The 24155-nt window shown below is 28.2% G+C and overlaps 1 protein-coding gene across 1 annotated transcript in view; it reads left to right on the top strand.

Annotated features, from left to right (window-relative positions):
• The first annotated feature begins 658 nt into the window (after positions 1–658).
• The window catches only part of LOC111640304 (serine/threonine-protein kinase B-raf-like), a 54761-nt gene continuing 31264 nt past the window's right edge, over positions 659–24155 (top strand). Inside the window, exons 1-6 of the mRNA XM_023386313.1 lie at positions 659–787; positions 12500–12692; positions 16080–16171; positions 18028–18131; positions 18218–18224; positions 20219–20388. Coding sequence (XP_023242081.1) covers positions 704–787; positions 12500–12692; positions 16080–16171; positions 18028–18131; positions 18218–18224; positions 20219–20388 — 650 coding nt within the window. The 5' untranslated portion in view covers positions 659–703. The remainder of the gene's footprint in view (positions 788–12499; positions 12693–16079; positions 16172–18027; positions 18132–18217; positions 18225–20218; positions 20389–24155) is intronic.

Genomic DNA, 24155 nt, shown 5'->3' on the forward strand with positions numbered 1-24155 from the left:
TAGAACTGAGTGTTGTTCAATGAAGGTGGGAGAGGTGGAATTTTGATTTTTTTTTAAAATGGTGTATCATTTAGTGATTTTGAAATGATCTCTGCAAGCAGTGAGGTGGGATTATGGGGGCAAAGGTCTCATGCGTACTGTGATTTGGTGGTGGTCACCAGTGTATATCTGTTACTGTGTGTGATTTGGACTGATCTGCTATAGATTGATGTGGAAATGCTGTGCCGCTCATGGTATATGTATATAATCTGGCACCAATTGCACCACCATTTTCATACAAGCTTTGTTCACTTGTGTAAAAATTTGACAATTCATTGATTCCCAGTGCTGCTGCTTTTTCTGTCAAAGAAATGTTGTGAGGATTCTAACGTCATACCTAATTAATTTTATATATACAAGAGGGTGCAAAAGTAGGTATGCAGTTGTTGTTATGGAAAAAAAAACATACAGGGAGAAAATAGGAAGAAAAACATTTATTTAATGTACAAATTAAATCACAAGTAAGGAATACAAACTAATAAAAGATAATAAAAAAAATAATAATGAACACTAAACATTTGTATTCCTCAGATTTTCAATTATATGCCTACTTTTGCACCCCACTGTATGTATGTATGTTATATAGACTAGATGAATCATATTTAAGACAGTAGTGATTAAAACTATATTTCTTTTATTTATCTAGCTGAAAAATATACAGAATATGATCAGATTAACAAAAGGAAATTTAGAAGCATTAAATGCAAGGTTTGCTGAATATCAGCATCCTCCATCAATGTATATAACAGTAAGTTTTATAATCACTATTTACTTTAAGATTAAACATTACATGATATATATTGAATAACTTTTTTCCAATAGAAGTATATATAATGTAATAACAGAATAACCTGTATTGTATAGAAAATTCTTATAGCTAATGTAAACACAATGTAATTCCATTTTTTATTGACAAAAGTTTAGTTAATTTTATGATTAATTTTAATTTATTATATGGTAATTCTTGTAAAGATAGAACATTTGAAACATGACTACTACTAGAATTCATGTTACCACATACTATTAATATTTCCAGATGAATGGAAAATTGCCAGATAAACTTCTGTTGTCTGTTGAAAATTATTTACAAATTTTCCTTTCTGGCATACTTTTGTTTAAACTTGTTACATTTAGTTTTAACTATTAAGAAAAGTAAGCATTATAAATTTTAATTGTATAAAAAACCTTTTTGAAAAAATGAAGAATGACAAAAATACTTATACAAATAAACAATATTTTATTTGTGTTNACCAGTAGATGTATCTCCTGTGACTGTTTGGAGAACTTTAAAAAACAATGACAATGTAAAATATTTAAAAATGAAGTTGAAACCACCTTTAACTGCCAAACACAAATCAATGCATTTAAACTGGGCTAAAGACAAGATGGGATTGACTGAAGAATGGCAAGAAATAATGTTTAGTGATGAGAAGTTTAATTTAGATGGCTCTGATGGATTTTCATATTATTGGCATGATTTAAGAAGAGAAAGCAGAGTTAAAATAAGCAGGTATTAAGGGAGTGAGTCTGTAATGATTTGGGGTGCTTTTGGATGGGGAGGTAAAACTGATTTAGTATTTGTTGACAAAAATGTGAACTCAGAAAAGTATCAAGAATTATTGTATAATAATATGATTACATTTGGTTCATTAATTGGAAGTCATAAATGGAAGTTTCAACAAGATAATGGTCTCATTCATACCTCAACGTAAACAAAATATTTGTTTAAAAAAGAAAATATTGATGTAATTGACTGGCCTTCAATTAGTTCAGATTTAAATCCCATTGAAAATTTATGAGAGATTTTTAGCAGCCATTGTTTATCAAAATGGGAAACAATTCATATCTGTTAATCAATTGAAAACTGCAATGATAGATGCGTGGGATGAAATTAAGGATGAATAATTAAAAAAATTAATAAACTCCATGCCTAACAGAATTTTTCAAGTAATTGTAGCCAAAGGAGAGTGAAACCAAATATTCAAAGTGTTAAAAAGTATAGTTAAAAATTAATTTTATGTAATTTTAGAANTAATAAAAAATATTAAAAAAAAACAAAACTTTTAAACATTCAAGCAAATCATTTCTAATATCTTAAAAACATTTTCAAACGCTTCAAGCGATCATCCTCAGTTATCATTCTGAATCATACAAAGAATTTGAAATTACGTAAAATAAAATTCAAAAAGCAGTTACACAAATTTACATTAACAAGTAACAAGCTTAAATAATCACAGAAACTATACAAATTGATTAAAACAAAATAAAGAAAATAAAATATATACATCCAGTAAAAAACTATCACAATTAACTTTGCCACTTATATAAACTACGTCAACTCATCATAGAAGGATATCCACGCCGATGACATTCTGTCGGCATCCCTATGATTGATACAGTTTGTGTTCAACAGTGCCTTGTATCAATCTATCAATCATAAAGATGCCAATTTGTGTAAATGCTTTTTGAATTTAGTTTACGTAATTTCGAATTCTTCGTTCGATTCATAATGATATAATAACTGATGATGATCGCTTGAAGCATTCAAAAACGTTTTTAAGATATTAAAAACAATTTGCTGGAATGTTTAAAGATTTTTTTTTAATATTGATTTTGGTTCCAGTAAGAAAGTATTTTATTTATTTAATTGCAATAATGGATGCATGGGATTAAATTAAAGGTAAACAATTAAAAAAATGAATAAACTCCATGCCTAACAGAATTTTTCAAGTAACTGTAGTCAAAGGGGTTGAAACCAAACATTAAAAGTGTTTAAAATATATTTCTTTTAATGTTGTTGATTTTCATTATTAATGTGTTATTTCGAAAAAGTATTGTAGGCTCCATATTATGCCCCAATTTAAGACGTATTTCTTCATGCTCTTCCTGAACTTAGTCTGGGTTGGATGGGTCTTAAACTCGAAGANTCCTTAGTGTATGAGTGTGTGATTTGTAGGAGTTGATGAAGTTGTTTTTGTGTGGATGCATAAAGTTTTATGTCGTCCATGTACATTATTATTATTATAGCCGCTTCTAGCTTTTTTTTGTTAATTTGGCTTTGGTTGCTTTATATTAAGAATTATTGTATAATAATATGATTACATTTGGTGCATTAATTGGAGGTCATAAATGGAAGTTTCAACAAGCTAATGCTCCCATTCATGCCGCAGTAAATAAAAAATTTGTTTAAAAAAGAAAATATTAATGTAATCGACTGGCCTTCACATAGTCCAGATTTAAATCCCATTGAAAATTTATGGGGGATTTTAGCAGCCATTGTTTATCAAAATGGGAAACAATATGAAACTGTAAATAAATTGAAAATTGCAATGATAATGCGTGGGATGAAATTAAGGATGAATAATTAAAAAAATTAATAAACTCCATGCCTAACAGAATTTTTCAAGTAATTGTAGCCAAAGGAGAGTGAAACCAAATATTCAAAGTGTTAAAAAGTATAGTTAAAAATTAATTTTATGTAATTTTAGAAAGTGTACCTATACTTTTGTAACAAGTAAAAAGTGAAAAACTGTGATAACTTCTATTATATTATTGTTTAAAAATAAAAAGCTTGAAAATAATATTTTTGCAATTGTTTAGAAAACAATTTTATATGTTTTAAAACAAAAATTTAAATAAATTTGAAAAAACACAAAATATGTGGTGTCCTATACTTTTGTAACAGACTGTAAAGTGTACAACATGAGTCTGATGATCATAAGAATAATAAAGAAGTTTTATGCAGTTTGTACAAACAGTTAAGCTGTAGGTTTCATAGACACGCTAAGAAACTGATTACTTTATTACTTCACTAAAAAAATATTGTGGCCAATCAAAAATACAGGGTAACTCCTCAATTTTTTGTCCCTAATTCCATGACTTATCCTGACCAACTTTATACAGTAGAGCGTCGTTTATCTAAATCAATTGGGGACTGAGGTTGTTCGGATAACCCAGGGGTTGGCAACCTTTTGAGTCGAAAGAGCCAAAAATTACTATTTACAAAATTTCAAAGTTTTTAAAGAGCCACAAAATTTTTTCTTGCCAACAATAAATAGTACTTGCATAAATAAAGTTTTGATATAAAAAACTAATCTATTTATTCAGAATTGTCTTGCGTCGAAAGCAAATTATACCTCATAGAAACATCCAACGACGGCGTCGTTCGAGAGCTTCCGACAAACTGACTACAGTAACGACGCGTGTCACGGGGGAGGGGTGCGATGAAAAGCGAGTACAAGTGGCTGAGAGATAGAATCAGTGCCGAATCCTCGTTAATCGATTCAGAACGATTTTTAAATGTTTTTTTTTATAAAATAAATAATATTTGCGTATGGAACTAAAGAGCCGCAGCTTCACATCCNAAACACAAAATTTATGGTGTTCCTATACTTTTGTAACACACTGTAGTATTAAATCTGCTCCATTATATTTTTTATAAAAAGAATGTTGTTTAGATTTCTCTATACAACCTCTTGGATTTCTGAAATTGACTAATTTTGTCTCCCTTTCAAAAAAAATTTTAATTTGGGTTAATTAAATTTAACAACCATGAATGTATTTTTTAAATTGATTAAACTATTTTCTATATTATCCCATTTTCCAGATGGAACATGGATAACCAAATTGAAGCTTCTGTTAATTTAAAAAAAAATTAAGAGGAACCTCAATCAAATCTAGCAAACCACAACTGACCACTTTCCAAATTAAAATTTGTTTTGAAAGGGAGACAATTTTAGTCATTTCAGAAATCCAGGAGGCTATATGAAGGAAACTAAATAGCATTCCAAAAAGATCCCTTTGTAAGTTCAGAAGCAAATTACTAATGTGTGCAAAAATTTGTATAGATCAAGGAGTAGTATATTTTGGAGATGGACACTAAATTGATTCATTTCTGCCAAAAATATTTATAAAGATATAAATTCAGGGGCCCACCAGTGGCCAATGGTTCCGTTCCCTGAACACTGGTAGTTCGGTGTTGGATTTGCACCTGGTCAGGATGGGCTGGCCACGTGGAGTTTTCCAGTTTTCCTCCACATCTTTAATGCCTGAATAGGGACCATTTACCATTAAAAGACTTCCCAGAAAGCATCTTCCTAGGCAGATTGCCCAAATGTTGTGTTGCCATAACTAACAATACAAACAAACATACATAAATTCAGTCCCTGAACTTAGTAAACACACCTTGTATGTTTTGTATACTCAAACAGAATAACTGATTTATAATTCTTACTCAACCTTTCTTTAACTTGATTCGCTAAGTCTATTACCCTGCTATTGACTTCTGTCAACAATTCCGGGTCTATATCAAACAGATGATTTTCCAATTCTCAAATAGTATTTAGTATGCCATGTATTTTGTATCACCTTTCTTAAACATGTAGACAAGTCTTGTGATTTTGCATTTCTTTGCTGTTGTGTTCTTATCCAACCTAATTTCTTCTTATAATTCTTACTCAACCTTTCTACATGTTTAAGAAAAGCAATAAGAAATACAAGGCGTACTAAGTACTATTTGAGAATTGGAAAATCATCTGTTTGATATAGACCCGGAATTGTTGACAGAAGTCAATAGCAGGGTAATAGACTTAACGAATCAAGTTAAAGAAAGGTTGAGTAAGAATTATAACAGGGGTGCACAACCTGCGGCCCGCGGGCCACATACGGCCCCTTATCAATGTTTATGCAGCCCGCGGACAGTACAGGCCAAATCCCTTCTTTCGAAGTTTCTAACGAAAGTGTAGAACTTTTCCCTTTCACAAAGTCATTAGCACCCAACTGTTTTATAACTTTCCCTGACGTGAGAAATGGGGGGTTGTTCTATAAATAAGTCTATTTCTAGCTAATGCTTTCTGGTTNAAAATTACAATAATTTAATACAGTGTTTTTGAACCTTTTTCTCATCGTGGACCATTAAAATTATGAATACTTTTACTTGGACAAAGTAATTAAATATGATTATGAATTATGCTCAATTTTTAAGCTTATATATGCTTATCTAGAACTACTGCATGTATCAAAGTATGTACTGTACAATAACTCTATATTACTATTTAAATATCACCCATAATCAACATCATCTGCTTTAGTGCAGTCAAATATTTTTCTGTGGACTTGTGAAATTTTTTTGCATCAATCTTTGGACTCTATTTGAAAAATACTGATCTAAATTAACAACTGTCTGGAAAATGAGTTTAATTTCATCCATCTCATAAGGTTTTAAATATCAATTTTACAAATTTATCAATGATAGTTGATCATAAATACATTTCTTGACAGAATATATAGGTATATACTTGCAGTATAATTATGATATACTTTCTAGTAAACATAAACATAATCTCATTTTGAATAATATTTTTAATACTAATAACTTCAATGATTGTGACTACAAAAACAAATTTTCAAAGAGTAAGTTGTAAGAATATGCTTTATTGTTTTATATTGCTCAGCCAAATTTGTGAGAAAAAAATAAATAAAATATTAATAATCAGAGATGTGGCATGAACTATATTATATAAATGATGTAGTTAATGCTATGTCTCTGATGATCATTTTCTAGGCAGATTATCACTAAAGAATCTGAGGATACTTATGACACTATTAGAAAGTATTTGTTAAATAAAATACTGCCTAATAATAATTAAGTGTACAACACAAGATTGTGTTGTTAATTAAACACTTGGCTTTTTTCCATCTTTATTCCATCAAACTGCATAATAATAATAATTACGTTATAAAAGCAAACACAAAAATAATTAAATTGAAATGTAATGATTAAATGAATATCATCATTTAACTACAAATATATCTGTTGCATTGTTTATTATTATAGTATACAGTCGATCCCCCTACAAGCCGGTAGATACGTTCCGTTCTTTATGAATCAATTTTGTAGGAATCGCAGCCAATCACAGCCCGACACGTGTGAAGTTTACGGACTATGGCTGTTTGAAAGGTTTTCTTCCATAAAATTAATAGATTCTAGACTAATCCGACTCAACATTTCCAAAATACGTATATTTTTTTTTTGGAAATAATCCGTATAAACTACGCTATAAACAAAAAAATTGTAGGATTACTTACCGAGTGTGCATCATTCGGCATCGCCATTGCTCAAGCTTGTTTTCATTGCGGAACAGCTTAGCAAACTGCGGCCGCGATTTCTGATGTTATTTTTCTGTGAAAACTTCACTGAACTTTGGAGACATTATTAATATAAATAATTTTTATGGCCATTGAATAAGAAATGTTTCTTTCACAAGAAATGTATAAAATTACAGTACAGTTGACCCCCCCCCATAACGTACGTTCCTATAACGACAATTCCTATAACGTAGCAAAAAAATTGTAGAAACTTTCGTATAACGTACCTCCTATAACGTCGTTTCGCGAGAAGATTGATAGAGTCTGGACCAATAGTGGATGAGCAGCCGAACTACTTACCTCCGACCCTGCGCCACGCTACGGAGCGGCTAAATTGAGTTTGCTATCGTCTGTTTAGTATTATATATAAATTATATATAAATTAGGTACTGTACATATAATTATATATTAATTATATATAAATTAGGTACTGTATATATAATTATATATTAACTTAATTTATTGTAACTTTATTATAATTATATATATGCTTTCTGCCGCCTGGCAACACGCTACGGAGATTTTAGGCTAGTAAGTTGAGTTTATTATCGTCTGCACAGTATGTAAATTAGGTACCGTAAGTCTAATACAGCACTAATTTTATACATTTCTTGTGAAAGAAACACTTCTTATTCAACGGCCATAAAAATTATTTATATTAATGATGTCTCCAAAGGTCAAGTTATTTTTATGCGAAAAATTCGTTATTAGAAATCGCGGCCCGTCGTTTAATGTGCTGTTCCGCGATGAAAACCAGCTTTAAGCAACGGCGTAGTCGAACGGTGTAAGTAATCCTACAATTTTTTGTTTATAGCATAGTTTATACAGATTATTCCCAAAAAATTATACGTATTTTGGAAATGTTGAGTGGAATTAGTCTAGAATCGGTTAATTTTATAGAAGAAAACCTTTCGAACAGCCTTAGTCCGTAAAGTTCCCACCTATCGGGCTGCGATTGGCTCATGTATTTAATCGTTCCTACAACATAATTTTCGGTTAGCGTGGAACGTATCTAAGCGTTATAGGGGGGTCTACTGTACTGTATTAGACTTACGGTACCTAATTTACATACTGTACAGATGATAGTTCGCCTAAACTCTCCGTAGCATAGCGCTAGACGGCGGACAGCATATATATAATTATAATAAAGTTACAATAAATTAAGTTAATATATAATTATATGTACAGTACCTAATTTATATACAATTATATGTACAGACGAAACTAAAATCAATTTACCCGCCTAAACTGTCCGTAGCGTGGCGCTGGACGGCGGGAAAGTAGTTCGGCTGCCCGATGACGTTTTACGCAATTATAGGAATTTTTTACCGTTGTGTACGGATACCGCCACAATTTTTTTGCCGTCCTATAGGAATCGTAATTATTGGAACCAATCTTATAGGGGGATCTACTGTATTAGAAATATATTGATATACAATAAGTTTTATTGATGAAAATATTTTAATGGAGTTACTCTATTAAAGCAGTTTTAGTGTTTTTTTTAAAATGTTTTATGGAGTTCTTGAATTATTCTAAAATAGTAGCAGTTGTAAGTTGAGTTGAAAGGTATTCATAACAAATAGTTATTGAAACTAATTATGGATGTTAAGTGAGGAATGATTGCACTTTGTGTGTAAAATATATGAAGAGAACACGTTATAAATCATCACTTAAAATGAAAAAAAGAACTCAGAGCAAAGTTAGTTTTTAACAAATAAATAGTTTGACACACACAAGTTTGACACACAGTTTCAATTATAACATAAAATTTCTTCTGTAAGAAAGACTTTAAATATTCAACCCCACTATGCTAACATTGTCACTTTCTATTTGAGAGAGAGAGAGAGAGAGAGAGAGAAAGAATATACAATTCATATTACTTTAAATGATAAACAGTTTCTCTTTATCTGTAGACTTCTTTAACCTTTAAAACAAACTATTTTTATTAAATTGAAGAATGAGAGATGACGGAAATTTTTATTTCATTCTGGAGAGCAAATGGATGAGCATAACTCACCTTGTGGGAGGACAAGAACACTGAGATTAGAGCTTAACTTGCCTCTTGGGAGGACGAGAATGTTAAGGAGAGAGCTGTCATTTGGAGGTGACCTGTCTCTTTTAAACAAAAATCTCCTCCAATCAGAGAGTCAAAATAAGCCTTCCACTCTTTCAATGCATGACTGAAGTTGGGTGGTTTTTCAGATAGGATGTGTGAAATCCCACATTAAACTATTGATTTTGAAGAACTGTGTTATCTTTTTCCAACTGAACAGGAAGTTCCTTTTTTTAAAACTTCATACATTTTTACAAAACAAGTAAAAATTTACCAAATAATTATTACAATATTTTGTTATGATTATTAACTAGAGTATAAATTTTAAAAAAATGATGGCAAAGTTATTAAATAGCCAAACAGTGTGCTAGTTTATCAGTAATTCCAATATATGTCAAATCTTTGCCCCATCTTTCATCTTCAAAATATTATTGAAGATAGACTTTGTACAAATTACTGTAGTTAATACTAATTTTTTAAACTAATTGTACAGATTTACAATTATCTCCTTACATGTTGTGCATTTACTGGGCATATTATTTTATAAATAAATTCATCAAACATAATAAATAAATCAATAATAATTATTGTTTTCAGCAAATATTTATCATAATTACTAATCATTTATTAGTAAGTAGATTCCCATGTATAAGTTTTTAAGTTATTTTAGCTGCAATTCAACTGGTCTTAATTATGCCAATTAAACCAGATGTCATCCCATCCTTGAGTGTATTCTTCATCCCCTTTTGTTAAAATGGATGGATCTATCCAGCAAAAGGCAATCCAGTGCAATTGAATGCAAAGCATTCAATTATACTGGATTGCCTTTTGCTCTCATTATAATTCTGACATGTAAGTATAAAATTGCTTGAGAGAACAAATCATACAGGAACATGACTAAGATGGAAACAGGCTTTTATTGGTTTGTGAGGATTAATTAAGGATTTTATAATTAATCTATTTATTTTTTTTACATCATGGTTCTGAATTGACAAAGTTATAGTTTCCAGTAAAGATAATGTTGAGAGATCTATCCTTCTAATAAAAAAGTTCTTAAATATCATATACAGGTAACCCCCGTATAACACGGCACTTCTATAGCACGGATTCGCTCTAACATGGTTTGAGAATTGGTACCATCCCCCGTATAACACGGTGCTTTTATAGCACGGGTTCACTCTGACACGGTTCGAGAACTGGGTAAAATCCTCGAACAACTGGAAATGTAATAAATTTTTACATACTTAACTAATAATAGTTCACGAAAATTATTATTTTCGTGAACTATTATTACTTAAGTACGTAAATTTTCTCTTCTCGCCTTCTGTCGATACACGTGGTCCTTCTCGAAACTTGTTTCAATGTTGCCAGATCGCGACGCTTCTGCTTCTGATGTTACCGAATGTTTTTTTCTTATTCTATACTTGCTTTATTCTTCATAAGTGCTTAGCACCATATAAGGAAATTTATAAAAACCTTTTAACCAGAAGCAAGCAATCTAAAATTACATACATTTTGCAAAAGGTAAAGCATGGATCTGAAGATAATGCAGAAAAATGCTCAGAGGATAAGGATAACTTGCCAAAAAGAAAACACTCTTGGTTAATTAATAGTGTTTTTAGTGATGACGAAGAAAACGTTGTTTAATTTATATTAATATGTATCACTTACAAAAATTTTAATGAAGATATTTATCTTAATTATGAAAATATACTAGCATGTTTTTTAATTTTTGGAACCTAACCCACCTTTTCGCATTAGTTCTTTGTTTCGTATAACACGGATTCGCATAACACGACAATTTTTTGGAACGTAACTACCGTATTATACAGGGGTTACCTGTATCTGTAACAAGTCTGCTTAGTTCATTTTCTATCTTCATGATGTTTGATGGATTTCAGCTGTCTGTAGTATTTATTTGTACTGGATTTGTACTATAACTTTGTCAATGCAGAACTATGATATAGGAAAAGTAAATAGATTAATTATAAAATCCTTAATTAATCCTGAGAAACCAATAAAAGCTGTTTTCATCTTAGTTGTGTTGCTGTATGATTTATTTTCTCAATCAATTTTATGCTTACTCAAAAGAAGCTTTGCATTCAACATTTCTAACATTATAGTTGATTTGCTTCTGAAAAAGATAGCTCTTGCAGAGAACATCATTTTGAATGTGATTATACATACAAACACAAAAAAAACAGTTAGAAAGATGACATAGTATGTATTTGCATACACAAAAAATTATTATTCTTGATAAAGAGTTAAGAAAATTTAATTTCTCTATTCACAAGTGGTATTTATGGGCCCCTGGCTAAGCATCAGTGACAATTTAATCATTTACTATGGTTATACTATTTCTATATTTATATGAATTTGGAAACAGTGATTAAAGTGAGATAATATGACTGGTAATATAATTAATTGCCTGGCTTGCAAAAATTTTGATTCTAGTCAAACATTTTTAAATTTATTAGTAAATTTTTTAAAATTTAATTTTTAAGTTTATATTTTTACAAGATAGTGTATTATCTATCTACAGGCCAAATTTCAATAGCATTTTAATTAAAAATATCATAATTATAGTCTGAGAAAACTAGTAGAATTTTTTTCCCTTGCAAGTATCAGTTTAAGAGTTGAGGAAGATACTTTTCATTAACATACAAACATAATGTAAACTGTATGAAAACATGAAAATAATTAAAACATTAAAAATGAGAGTTTTTTTTAAATTTAAATAATATTTATTTGCATAGAAGGCTTTTGCCTGTTACAAGGGTGTTTTTTAAAAATGCATATTAACATCACATATATTATTATTTTAACAACTTTGATTTTTTCTATTTATTAATCTATAGAATTATATTAATAATTTATCACAATTATCATTTAATTAGTTGTTTAACATAGTTATATAACATATATAAAAGTGAGAGTTTGGAATATACGATTCTAAATTTTCATTTTTTGATGTTTACAAATAAAATGTTTAAATTAATATGATTGCTATATTTTAAATATTTTATTTGAATTAACAAGCATCGTGACTTGTTTATACATTAAAGAAAGTTAATTGCAGAATAATTTTTTTGTATTTTAAAGCATTATTTTAAAATTTAATTGACCATTTAAAAACATATTTTTATGGATTGAATTTAATAAATTTTTTACCATGTAGGTATCAGATATACTATTTAAAATATTAATTTTATTATGATGATAAAAATATTATTATTAAAATAATTTAAAATTATGAAATAGGAATATGAAGATCTGACTAGTAAATTAAACGAATTTCAATTGAAAGAACAGAAATTATTAGAACAGATAGATGTAGAAAGTAATGGAAGGGATTCTCCTGAATTTTGTGATCCTGATTATGACGATGGAAGATTTGGTGATTTTTCTTCTAGTACTCAATTGCTGCCTAATAATAATCAAGGAAGTTTCTCAGGTTAGTAATTTACTTATTAAAAATGGACTTTAATAAAATATTTATTTAAAAAGACTATATTTTTAAATTTACAATAGTGGTAAAAATAATGTTGTATTTTCTTCTAGGATTTAAATATTGTAAATTAAAATTTTTTTTTTTTAAATCTTCTATGAAGTTAAAAAATGTTTTAATGTCAAATTTTTCCTAAAGATAATGGTTATATTGTTGAAATTACTTGCAAAGTTTTGTGAGATTAAAGCCAGATGATTTTTCCAGATGAGGCCTCAAAACAGATCACTGGTTTTAAATTAGTCACTTTTTTTGAACTATTTCAGCAATATATCACTATTTCTCACTTTTTCTGTCGTAGGCAACAACATTTCTGTGACACCAAGTTGTCACATGTTACTTCAATAATTAATGTTTAAGTACTGTACTTAAATTGTGACACCCATAACATCTTTCTTTTGTTGTACGTTGAAAGCTTTATGTTGTTATGTGACTTTTGAGGTTTTAAAAATATTAGCTATGCAATATCATGAATTTGAGAGCACATAGTCTAACATCGACAAAAAATTTCTTTGAAGTACAGTATTTTTAATTCCTTTCAAGCTCCTCACAATTAACCTCCATTCCTTCAGTTTGAGGGTAGCCATTAATAAACTAGTCTAAAAATGAAAACTAACTGCAAAAAAAACAAATGATAAACAAACATAATTTAAAATGACACGAGTTATCATTTTTCTATTTTTGTTTTAAGAATTTTGATAGTATAACAAAATTACCAATTTAAATTTTTTTTCAAGTTTGTTAATATTTTATAAAATTTGGAAAGTTTATTAAGGGTTATTAACAACAATTTAATAAATTTATAGCTTTGTAACAGATTACAGGATATATTGATGAATAATAAATTAAAATAGTGTTTTACTTTTCCTGTGTCATATTTGATCTTCCAAGCTTTTTGCACAAAATATGTTTTAAGTGGTTTTCCAAGGTGCCGTGTTTAAATATTTGGTCCATTTTTCACGAAATTTGATTTGTTGGCAGATTACCATTTGATATTTAGCTGTGAATGGAACAGTTTGTTAGAGCTAACATTAGAAAAATATAATGTTTTAAAGAATTTAAGATATCATATTTCAAATTGCTTTCTACTTGACCAATGAAATTGTCCTATTTCATACCATCCAAGTATTGCAATAAACATAACAGCGGAAGGCTAAAGTAACCAAACTCTATATTGTTTTTGTTTAAGGTTAGTTATGTTATAATATTTGATTTAATTTACATAACTACAAAGGTTATCTTATGTAAGGGTTTATTACACAATATGACCAATCTAGTACATTTTAAATAAAAAATTTTTTATTACTCTTCTGTACACATTTTAAAGAAATTTTAAAATGTGTTAGATTGTTCACTTGATGTGATAAATGCTTACATAAGGTAACCTCTTTAGTTATATACATCAAATACTATAATGTAATATAATAGAAGGGTTAGTGGTATGAAATAAGCTAATAATCTTATTGTTTGTTCTTATTTTTTGCTCAGGCAACACTAGGCTTATCTGGTAGTAAAGTTTATATTTAGCAAGTCAAAAGAAAGCACAAAAATTCTCTAACTATTATTAGTAAAATTCAAAACCAAAACTGGAATTTACAAAACTTTAACTTAATCTCCACAAAGACCAACAATAAATTGAATCACTTACAAAATTCTTTAGTATATATTACTAAAGTGTCATACCAAGAATGCTAAAAAGTTCCAATTATTCTACCTGAACTCTTGTTTTTTTTTTTTTTCATTCTATGATTATTTCATATTCCTTGTGTGAGAATGGTAGAGTGACAAGACCTCTTGTCACCATTTATCTATTTACATGTTATAGTAGGATGGAGAGTTCACTGAGTTTGGTATTATAAGTGCTTTTTATCGCAAGTACTTTCGACAAATTTATAATTGTCATTGTGAAACAAATAAATATTTTAAAGAACGAACAGAAATATTCTGAGAACAACAACAGAACACATATTTTCAAATTAAAATATTCGGTAAAACTGTAAAAAAGCATCTATAATTCCAAACTCAGTTAACTCTCTGTCCTACTATACAATATTTGGCACGAGTATCAATCTATAATATATTTATGTGCTAGAATTTTAAACTCACTTCTGGACAAATATTTTTTGACAGTCAGTCCCAATCTTTCCAATAAATTATTTATAGAATTTTAAACTTGGCAACAAGTTGATTCAGGACTGTTCTTTAACTCCTTTGGAGATTACTGATTGGAAATGCCATTTTTAGATTGTCACAGGTGAACCTGGTCATCACCAGTCACATAAAGGCTGATTTATACTGGGTGATTTTATGAGCCACTTGCTGCTACTAAATTTGCTCTGTGTAATAAACTTTCTGTCTTGTAAACTAACAGCTTTCTCTGCTAGAGTGAGTAAAGTTGAAGGACTAGTTACTTTCTTGGTACTCGCTGGGTTTTTAGTATCTGACTAGTAAATTCATCCAGAGTAATTGAGCCTTAAGTCATAATTTTAGAATGGGGAAAGTGAGATTTTGACCTATAAACAAAAGAAAATGTTCTCAAACTAAATTATAATGACAAATTAAACAAAACCCATAAACATAAAATAACATTCAGACTCGACTTCTTACACAATAGTGTATATCATCATGGCCAACTAATTTTATTTCAGTCACTGTTTAGTCACTTATCTTACTAGGAGTTACTCACTGATTTTGAAGTCATTTTCTGTTTTGAGGCCTGAGGCTATGATTAAGCTAAGTTAATAATCAAATAGGAAGTAATTTGAAGTTGTGATTTAACTGTACAGTGATCAGATAGATTCTATTTTATATTTTCAAATTTATAATTTATTAAGATGTTTTCATGACATTGCACTTCTCTGAAATTGGCACCTGTCTTAAACCACAGTATTGTACTACATTCAAAAGGACCTGGGGAAAATACTGGCCTTTATTCCAATGATAAAATTGTTGTTTTCTTAGTGTTGGAGATGCATTTTAAAGTATGCTATAATATGCAACAATAATAATTATGATTGTTATTGGTATGGGTTATTTATGTGAAGATATGGGTTATTTATGGAAAATAACCCATATCTTCACATAAATTAGTTTATTGAAATGTTATTCTGTTATATCTGTTTAGAATTAAAACTAAGCTGAATTTACTTAATGCAACTTTAACATTAGGTGCATTAAAGTAATTTTAATAAAGTAAATAATGTGGGAACTTTAAAGGTTCATTAAGTAATTAAATAAAAAAGTAGAATCATTAAATAAGAAAGTATTAAATTTAAAATGTACTACTAGTTATAAAGTAATTAAAATAGAAAATTTTAAAATTAATTTTTTAATTAGGAACCTGTATTGAAAGTGGCCAGCATATTGGATTAAGATCACCTTTAAGATCTGTAGTTAGAGCATATTTGCCCAATCAGCAACGAACAACAGTAAGTTATATTAGTAATTATTGTATATATAAATTAGATAAATGCTTTTTAAATTGAAATCTTATATTTCAATGTAAATCTGTCTCTGTAATCCAAAAAAACACATTTTGGTAGACATATCTCACAGCAATTTCTGGTTAGCAAATTGTGATATATGTCTACCAAAGTGTGTTTTCTTGGATTACGGAGACGGATTTACATTGAAATATATCAAACAGCAAGCCGATTATATAAATTAATGAAATCTTATAATAAAAGCTTTTATTGAATTTTTATTCTCAGAATTGCTTGATAATATGTAGATATTATTGCATATTATATTTAAACAGCCTCTGTAATGCCTTTAAGCAAAATGTTCAATGTAACTAATGGAATCAAACAGTTTTGCAGGTACATCTTGTTGAGATATCTTGTGAGAGATCCTCTCACTTTGAACTGGAACATTGTCTGAAAGTTGGTGTTGGAGAGTGAATACAACTGTCTGAAAATTTCATGGAAATCCAATAATTAGGATTACTTTGGAAAGAATAAATATTAAAATTTTAGTTAGGAAAGTTGAAAGTAACATAAATCAGTATTGGAGAACTATGAAAAACTTCTACTTGGAGAAAATTTCAAGTTGGAGATATTAAATCTCTTTCCTATTCCATTCAGACATACCAAGTGCTTCATTTCCTTTGAGTTAAGGAAATATTCAAGTTATAGATGTTTGAGTTAGAGAAGTTTTACTGTAATTATAAATACATTAAGTAATTTAGAATATTCTGAAGAAAAGTATTGTCCTGGGACAAGGTCCCGCAACTCTCACTTATTGTGCAGATGTATTGCCAATTATGCTAACCAAGCTTCCAAACCAATCTTGTTTTTCAGACATGTTTAATTATGATATAACCATAACTACAGAAAAGGCCCATGGGCCACATGAAGCCATGAGTTGGCTAGGCCTAATTTAGACTTTTTGAAGTATACTTTCATTGGGAACAACTCTCTTAGTATTCTTTTCTAAGCAACTTCCTTAGCAAAAGAACTTGTAGCTTGAATAAATGAAGCATAAATATCAACATAAAATTGAGTTGTTTGGAAATAGTTTTTTTTTTTTCAGTTCCTTGTTCTTCATGTGTTTACCAGTTTTAATTTGTCTTGATCCATGTTTTCAGATGTTTTTTATTTACACTGAATATGATAACACAAATTCCAACCTCACAATTGTTCCATTTGTAGCTGTCTAGTTGTTTTATGGATATTGTTTTACTATTTGCGAGTGGTCTTTCAATGTCTCTCAATTGTATAAAATTTCAAAAAATGGTATTCCCTAACTTGCTGCTAAATGCCCTTAATGGTCATATTAAATGCAAAAACTTTACAACCAAGCCCCACTATGTTTAAGAATTGGTGTTGCATGTAAACTTCCTTTCTGAAATAATGATCAATAGAATGAAAAAATTCTCCAAATAACAATAGGAAAAAAATTATAATAGAAAAAACTTATAGCTTAAATGGGGTTTTTAATAAAAAATATTGGAAATAAAATTGACAATATGCAAACAGGAATGGTTTTGTTATAACAATAACTAAAAGCATTTATATTTTATATAAATCATAATTGATTAATTTTGAATGGCTTTTACTTTACTTTTCATTTACTTTAATTTCACAATCATTAAAATTTGTTGAATATATATATATATTTTAAAGATTGTGAAATTAAAGTAAATGAAAAGTAAAGTAAAAGCCATTCAAAATTAATATATATATATATTCCAATACTAAATAACAAATTTAAAAAATTGTGAAATTAAAGTAAATATTTTTGTAATTATATACCGTTAATTAAACTGTTATTTTTATTGATTAAGGTTCAAGTAAAAGCCGGACAGACTGTACGTGAAGCAATGTCTAAAGCACTTAAAAGAAGAAAGTTAACTCCTGAAATGTGTATAGTATTCAAGAATGAATCAAAGTAAGAATATTTTTATTTGAATATTATCTGACTATTTTAGTTCTAGAAAAAATTAATTTGAATTTTAACAAAATTGAAAAACTCAGGTATCATGTATGATGCAAATGATGATACATAACAACTATAGAAACTACATCTGAACAGTTGGAAAATTATTAAATCATTAACATTTTTAATATCCTATTACTTTTTTAAAATTATTAATTTATCAAAGTCTCTAAATAAAAGCAAGAACAGCCTTTACAAATGAAGATGACATTCCATATTTTTGCACTTTTAACAGGCTCTAAATTAATCTTATGAATGACCCAAGCTCCTCTTTATTAAAGCTTCTAATAAACAAATAAATGGATAATTTTATGATTGAAAATTATATAATCTTACAGTGTCATCATTCTGTATTTTCATTGAAAGATTTTTTTCTTTTATTTAGAAGAGAGAGAAACATATAAAGATATAAAAGAACTTTTATGACTAATTTCTTTGCAAGAATATTTATTACAGTGTATTTGTATTCTTATAACTGTGCAATTGAATGTTCATGCAAATAGTAAATATTCCCTTCTTAAGTTTTAATATAGACATTTAAATAGATCATTGTAGATACATTAGCTCCCTACTTATGAATGTTTAACTTACAAATTTTCAGATTAGATTAACAAACAATTTGACTGTATGTCTGAAATTAAATTTTGTACAGATTTCAAAATTAATCTTGACAGTTGTGGGGTAATGTTGAAATCAGTCTACAGCCATAATATGTAATAAATTTTTAATAAATAATTAATGTGGATTTATATTTATTGTGTATTGTCATTTTTGTTTTTGTGCAAATTCTGACATTCCATTGTGCTTGTGAGGTGGTATGAAAATTGATAACATTGGAGTAATGGCATTTTTTGCTACTGTTTGCAATTTTTATAAACATAAAAGTTTATAAAATTTGAAATTAAATTAAAATTAAAATTTGATTAAATTTGATGCACTAATCATAAAAGATTAGTGCTTCAAAAATGTATCCAAAATGTAAGAGTAAATTAGCAGTGAAGATAAATGTCAATCTATTACTGTGGAAACTAAACTTTACATTATAAAACTAAGTGTATTAGGTAAAAAATCACATTTGAAACACCCACTACTAAGCAGTAGAGAGCCAGTAAATAAGTGTAATGTATTATATTAACTACGTTGAAGAATCAAACACTAACAATACATAGTTATTCTGTATACAAATGTACTTTCTAAGTTAGTTTTTAATTTATGAACATTTTGACTTATGTCAAAACCTCAGGAACCTAATTTGTTTGTAAATAAGAGAACACCTGTAATACACTGGAGAAAGGAAACAAAGCAGTTCTTATACATAAAAGATTGAAATATTTTTTTACTTTATTAAGAATTTTTAATAATAATAAATTAATGAGTTACACAATTTGAATTTATAGATTTGGTTATTAAATTTTATTAAATACTAGCTGNTAAGAAAACAAGAAAGCAATAATTTTATACAAAATATAATTGTATTTTGTAAAAATATATCTAATGTATATCAGTGATGGTGGATCTACATCATTGATACACCATTTGCAACATTCAATGAAGAAAAATGCCAGTATCAATAAGTCTGATGTAAAAGCCAGTTAAATTATTAACATTTTTTCTGAAACTTGGACACTTCTGCAAATCTATTGACATATGTTTAATTAATAAGTTTTTTGAGATTTTCTGTTTAAATAATATATTTAAATAAAATCATTACTGCATTTTCATAAGCATGACAATTTCCATATATTGAGTATATAAACAGTACTTGAAAGAATCTTATTGCAAAGCTGCTTACATCACTCTTCATATACTGTATTTTGTATTCCAATATTTTATTGTTCAGTATTAATACATTATGCTGTATGAAATTTTGGGTTATATATTTGCAAAAGATACAGTATTATGTGACTTTATTTTATTTATTTTTTGTTTACTTTTATAATCTAATAATGATGAGATTTATTTATCATCATTGTTTGTTTTATTAAATGAAATTATTTTGAAGATATTAATTATTTTTTATATATTCATTGTGCTTTCAGGTGAGAAAAACATTTTTTACATTAGCTTTTTGTGAATGCTGTCGTAAATTTCTGTTTCATGGTTTTCGATGCCAAACTTGTGGTTACCGATTTCATCAAAGATGTGCTGCTGGTGTACCAACGTTGTGTCAGCCATTAAGAGTAGAAAGTGAAATTAATTATTATAAATAGTAAGAAATACTGTTTCATATTTTTTACAATCTTAATTATATTTTAGTACAAATCTGGTCTTAACTAATTAATAAAATTAATAGTTTATTTTAAAATAATTCATAATGGAGTATAAAATTCTTTTTGTATTCCCTAATCTGGTAATGTCTAAATTTTTTAAAGATATTTTTATGTATAAATTTCCTTATAATCTGTTGTTAAAAAATTATTTAAACTTTTTATTTTGGGTATAATGCAAAAATCATAAATAAAAATAATTTTGTTGTTTTATTAGAATTGAGAGATGTGAGTAAAAATAACATTGGCATATACAATCAAATATAGTTATAACACATCATAATGGAGAAACATTAAAGATTGTTATAACCAAAAATATCTCTCAGCATTGAGAAGAGCTCTCAATGCAGATATATACTGTTTGTATTTTTTCAATGCTTAAAAAATATCATTCAGGTGTTCTAGCATAGCAAATACTTTTGATGATGATGATGATAGTGAAATCTTGACAATAATACTACAGAAGCTGATGTTGTCTTCACAGTTTTCATGAGCACAGTTGTTTGTTGAAGCAACAATAACTGTTAAATTATTGTTAGTGTCAAGATTATCAGCAATTAAAAATTTCCAATATTGTTTGAAAATTAAAATAATTTCTAACCAGTTCCCATAATTTTTCGAAATTGGTGTTAGATACAACTGATTTAGAGATTGCAGCATTTTGTTTTTTTTTTTTTTGTTGTTGGTTGTCAACTTTATTTTTATTTTTTTTTCAAATTTACATACAATAGTATTCTACAAGAACTTTTGATAACTGCTTTCATAACAATAGCTCCTGTTAAAAACTAGAAAATAAGATCATTTAATGCATGCATAGCATTCAGCTCTGGTGAGCCCAGGAATGAATCTGGACAGATCAAAAAGCTGAAGAATTTTTTGTGGAGTGATTTTTCCCATTCTGCCATTTAGCTATTTCCCATTTATAACTGGTCTACTAACAATCAGCATTGTTGCCATGAATTATATTTTCTTTATTTCACACAGATACAGTTATACATTATATACATTTTTGATGATCTTTTGTCTCAGTGGGTGAAGAGTTACTAATATAGTTGAACCTATATCTTGAATCTCATGGGAATGAGAAAAAAAAATTAGATATAGGTGTTCCTATACAGTAAAATGTAATTTTTAATTGTTTTTTTTTTTTTACAAATTAATTGGACATAATTAGATTTGACTGGAATATGGTATTTTACTAATATAACAGCAGGTATAGTAGATACCTGTATTAGATATAAATAAAACATCTTTGACATACCTTAACAGAAATAGTTTGTCAATAGTTTCTGATGCCTGATTTTTCAACCAATAAGATACAAGGCAAACTTGTAGCCAGTTAAATAAAAGAAGCATTAATTGCAATTATGTACTGTATTGCAAGAGATGTTTCTCAGCTACAAGTAATGCTATCAAAATGTAGTTGCTGAGCTTTGAATTTATAATTGTCATTTCATTTCCTAATTTAAGATAGAGGTTTTGGGAGAAAATAATTTGAGATAAACATGGAAAATATATTGAATTTAGGTTGAAAATACAGGGGGAAAAATAAAATTTCAATATAAAGAAGTTTTTGAGATAAACATGTTTGAGTTAACCAGTTCAACTGTAATTATTCTATTATCAATGTTAATTTAATTATAGTTAGAATAGTTTGATTCTTAGTAAAAATATAAAACATTATATTACTTATAGTTGAGAAGAAATTAAAGTGATAGAAACTTTTGAATAAAAATTGCAAAACAGTTATTCATTGTTCTAAAGGGAAAGGAAAATAAATATTGATTAAAATCTTTTCCTGTTGTCTTGAGGATCTTAAAGGCAATGAATCTTAAACCCATCAATTTGAATGCTAAATGAGAGACTTAATTACAGATAAAAAGATTTTTTAATGTAAATCGTTAATTTGAATATTACATTTAATATTTAACATGATTTTTAAATTTTAAATAATTCTTAAATATTATTGCTTATGCAAAATGAATTCAGAAAACGTTTAATTTGAAATAAATTTTCTTTTACTTTAAGAAGTCTTATTACTTCTTTCATTTATGATTTTTATCAATAAATTTATACATTAATTACTAATTTATCTTTAGAATTCCAATTGATNTTTATTTGAAGATGTCTTATTGAATAAATAATTAAAAATATTAAATAAATTTACAGCTTGTTAAATTATCATAATTCTGTCAATATCAATACAGGTACTATCATATATCATATCTAATGTGATATTATCATACAAAAAAGATAATTATTGTACATCTGACATGATGCAAACCACTATTTTCTCTAGTTTCTACAGAAGTCTTGTAAATTATGAACTTATGGATAACCTTCTAAAACTACATAATGCTCTTTTATACTTTTGAGAAAGCACATTAATACAACAGCATGTGTAGGTGTTAGTTAGCACTTTTCCCAATATGCTGAATCTCAAATCAATAACCATTCATACCAGTAATGTGGAATGTGCAGACAGGTTTCCAATTCACAAGTGGCTAACTAATGGTCTGTCAAAAAATTATTTCTAATCATGATCAAATTGCATGGTAGCATTAGAACCTGTCAAAAAAATAATTTACACTGTCCCTGAAACTGATACATGCTCTTCTGATATCATGATTGTGCACACTGGAAAAGATCAAGTGAAAAGGCTGTTTAGTATGTGCATGACATAGACAAAACAGAGAATTCCATCAGTTGTACAAATTTTATTTTGTCCAATGAGAAATATAAATTTATTTTAAAAATCTATTTTAAAATAGTTTAATTATAATAAATAATAATAATAATAAAGACATCCTCAAACCATACTACAAATACATTCCACAGAGCCATAATCACAGATAAAACAATTTACCACAACAGACAGATCACACTCATTGACAAACACAATAAAATCACATACATTATAAGCATATCCATTCCAAACACTCACAATATACAAAACACATGCACTGAAAAAATTAGCAAGTACACAGAACTCGCCCAGGAAATAAGGCATCTGTGGAGGATTGAAAGGGTGCTTATTGTACAGTATCTGTTATTCTTTCCTCTACAGGTGTGATACCACACAGAGTACAAAAAAGCCTGGGAACATTACAATTGAATAGAAATACATGCATCACACTACAGAAGGCCACTATATTGAATACATGCCATATTGTTAGGAAATTCCTGAATACAGACACAGACAGTAATACACTTATTTAATTTTAGTTTTGTTTTGGTTGCTGTGCCTTGACTCTGGTCTGGCATAGTACACAGCCACCGGTGTTAACTGAGTATAACCCACTAAACAGTAATAATAATAACATAATAATAAATTTAATTATATTTTTTATATATTGATATATAAAATACTTGGATTAAGCAATTTTTGTCACAAAAGAAACAAAAATAGAAATGGCAGCACAGATAATTGATGAATTGTTACAAGCTTTTTTAACAAGTAGGCAAAACTCCTTAGTAACAGTATCATTTGAAACAAATTATAAAATTGTAATTTCAAAATATTAGAATAAATTTAAGAATAAAATTAAGATAGTCATAAACAATCTTAAATGATGTGATGATGTCATATCAGAAGCAGGGGTGGATGAGAAATTGCTAACCTTTTCATCCTCTCTCCAACTATGACAAATGATTCTTGCTACTGATGGTCCTCTTCTCAGGTTGTCATCTCTGATCTTGCAACACTGAG

This window comes from Centruroides sculpturatus, unplaced genomic scaffold, assembly GCF_000671375.1.
Source record: "Centruroides sculpturatus isolate CEXI.00-Female unplaced genomic scaffold, Cexi_2.0 scaffold1348, whole genome shotgun sequence".
In the NCBI taxonomy this organism is placed as follows: domain Eukaryota; kingdom Metazoa; phylum Arthropoda; class Arachnida; order Scorpiones; family Buthidae; genus Centruroides; species Centruroides sculpturatus.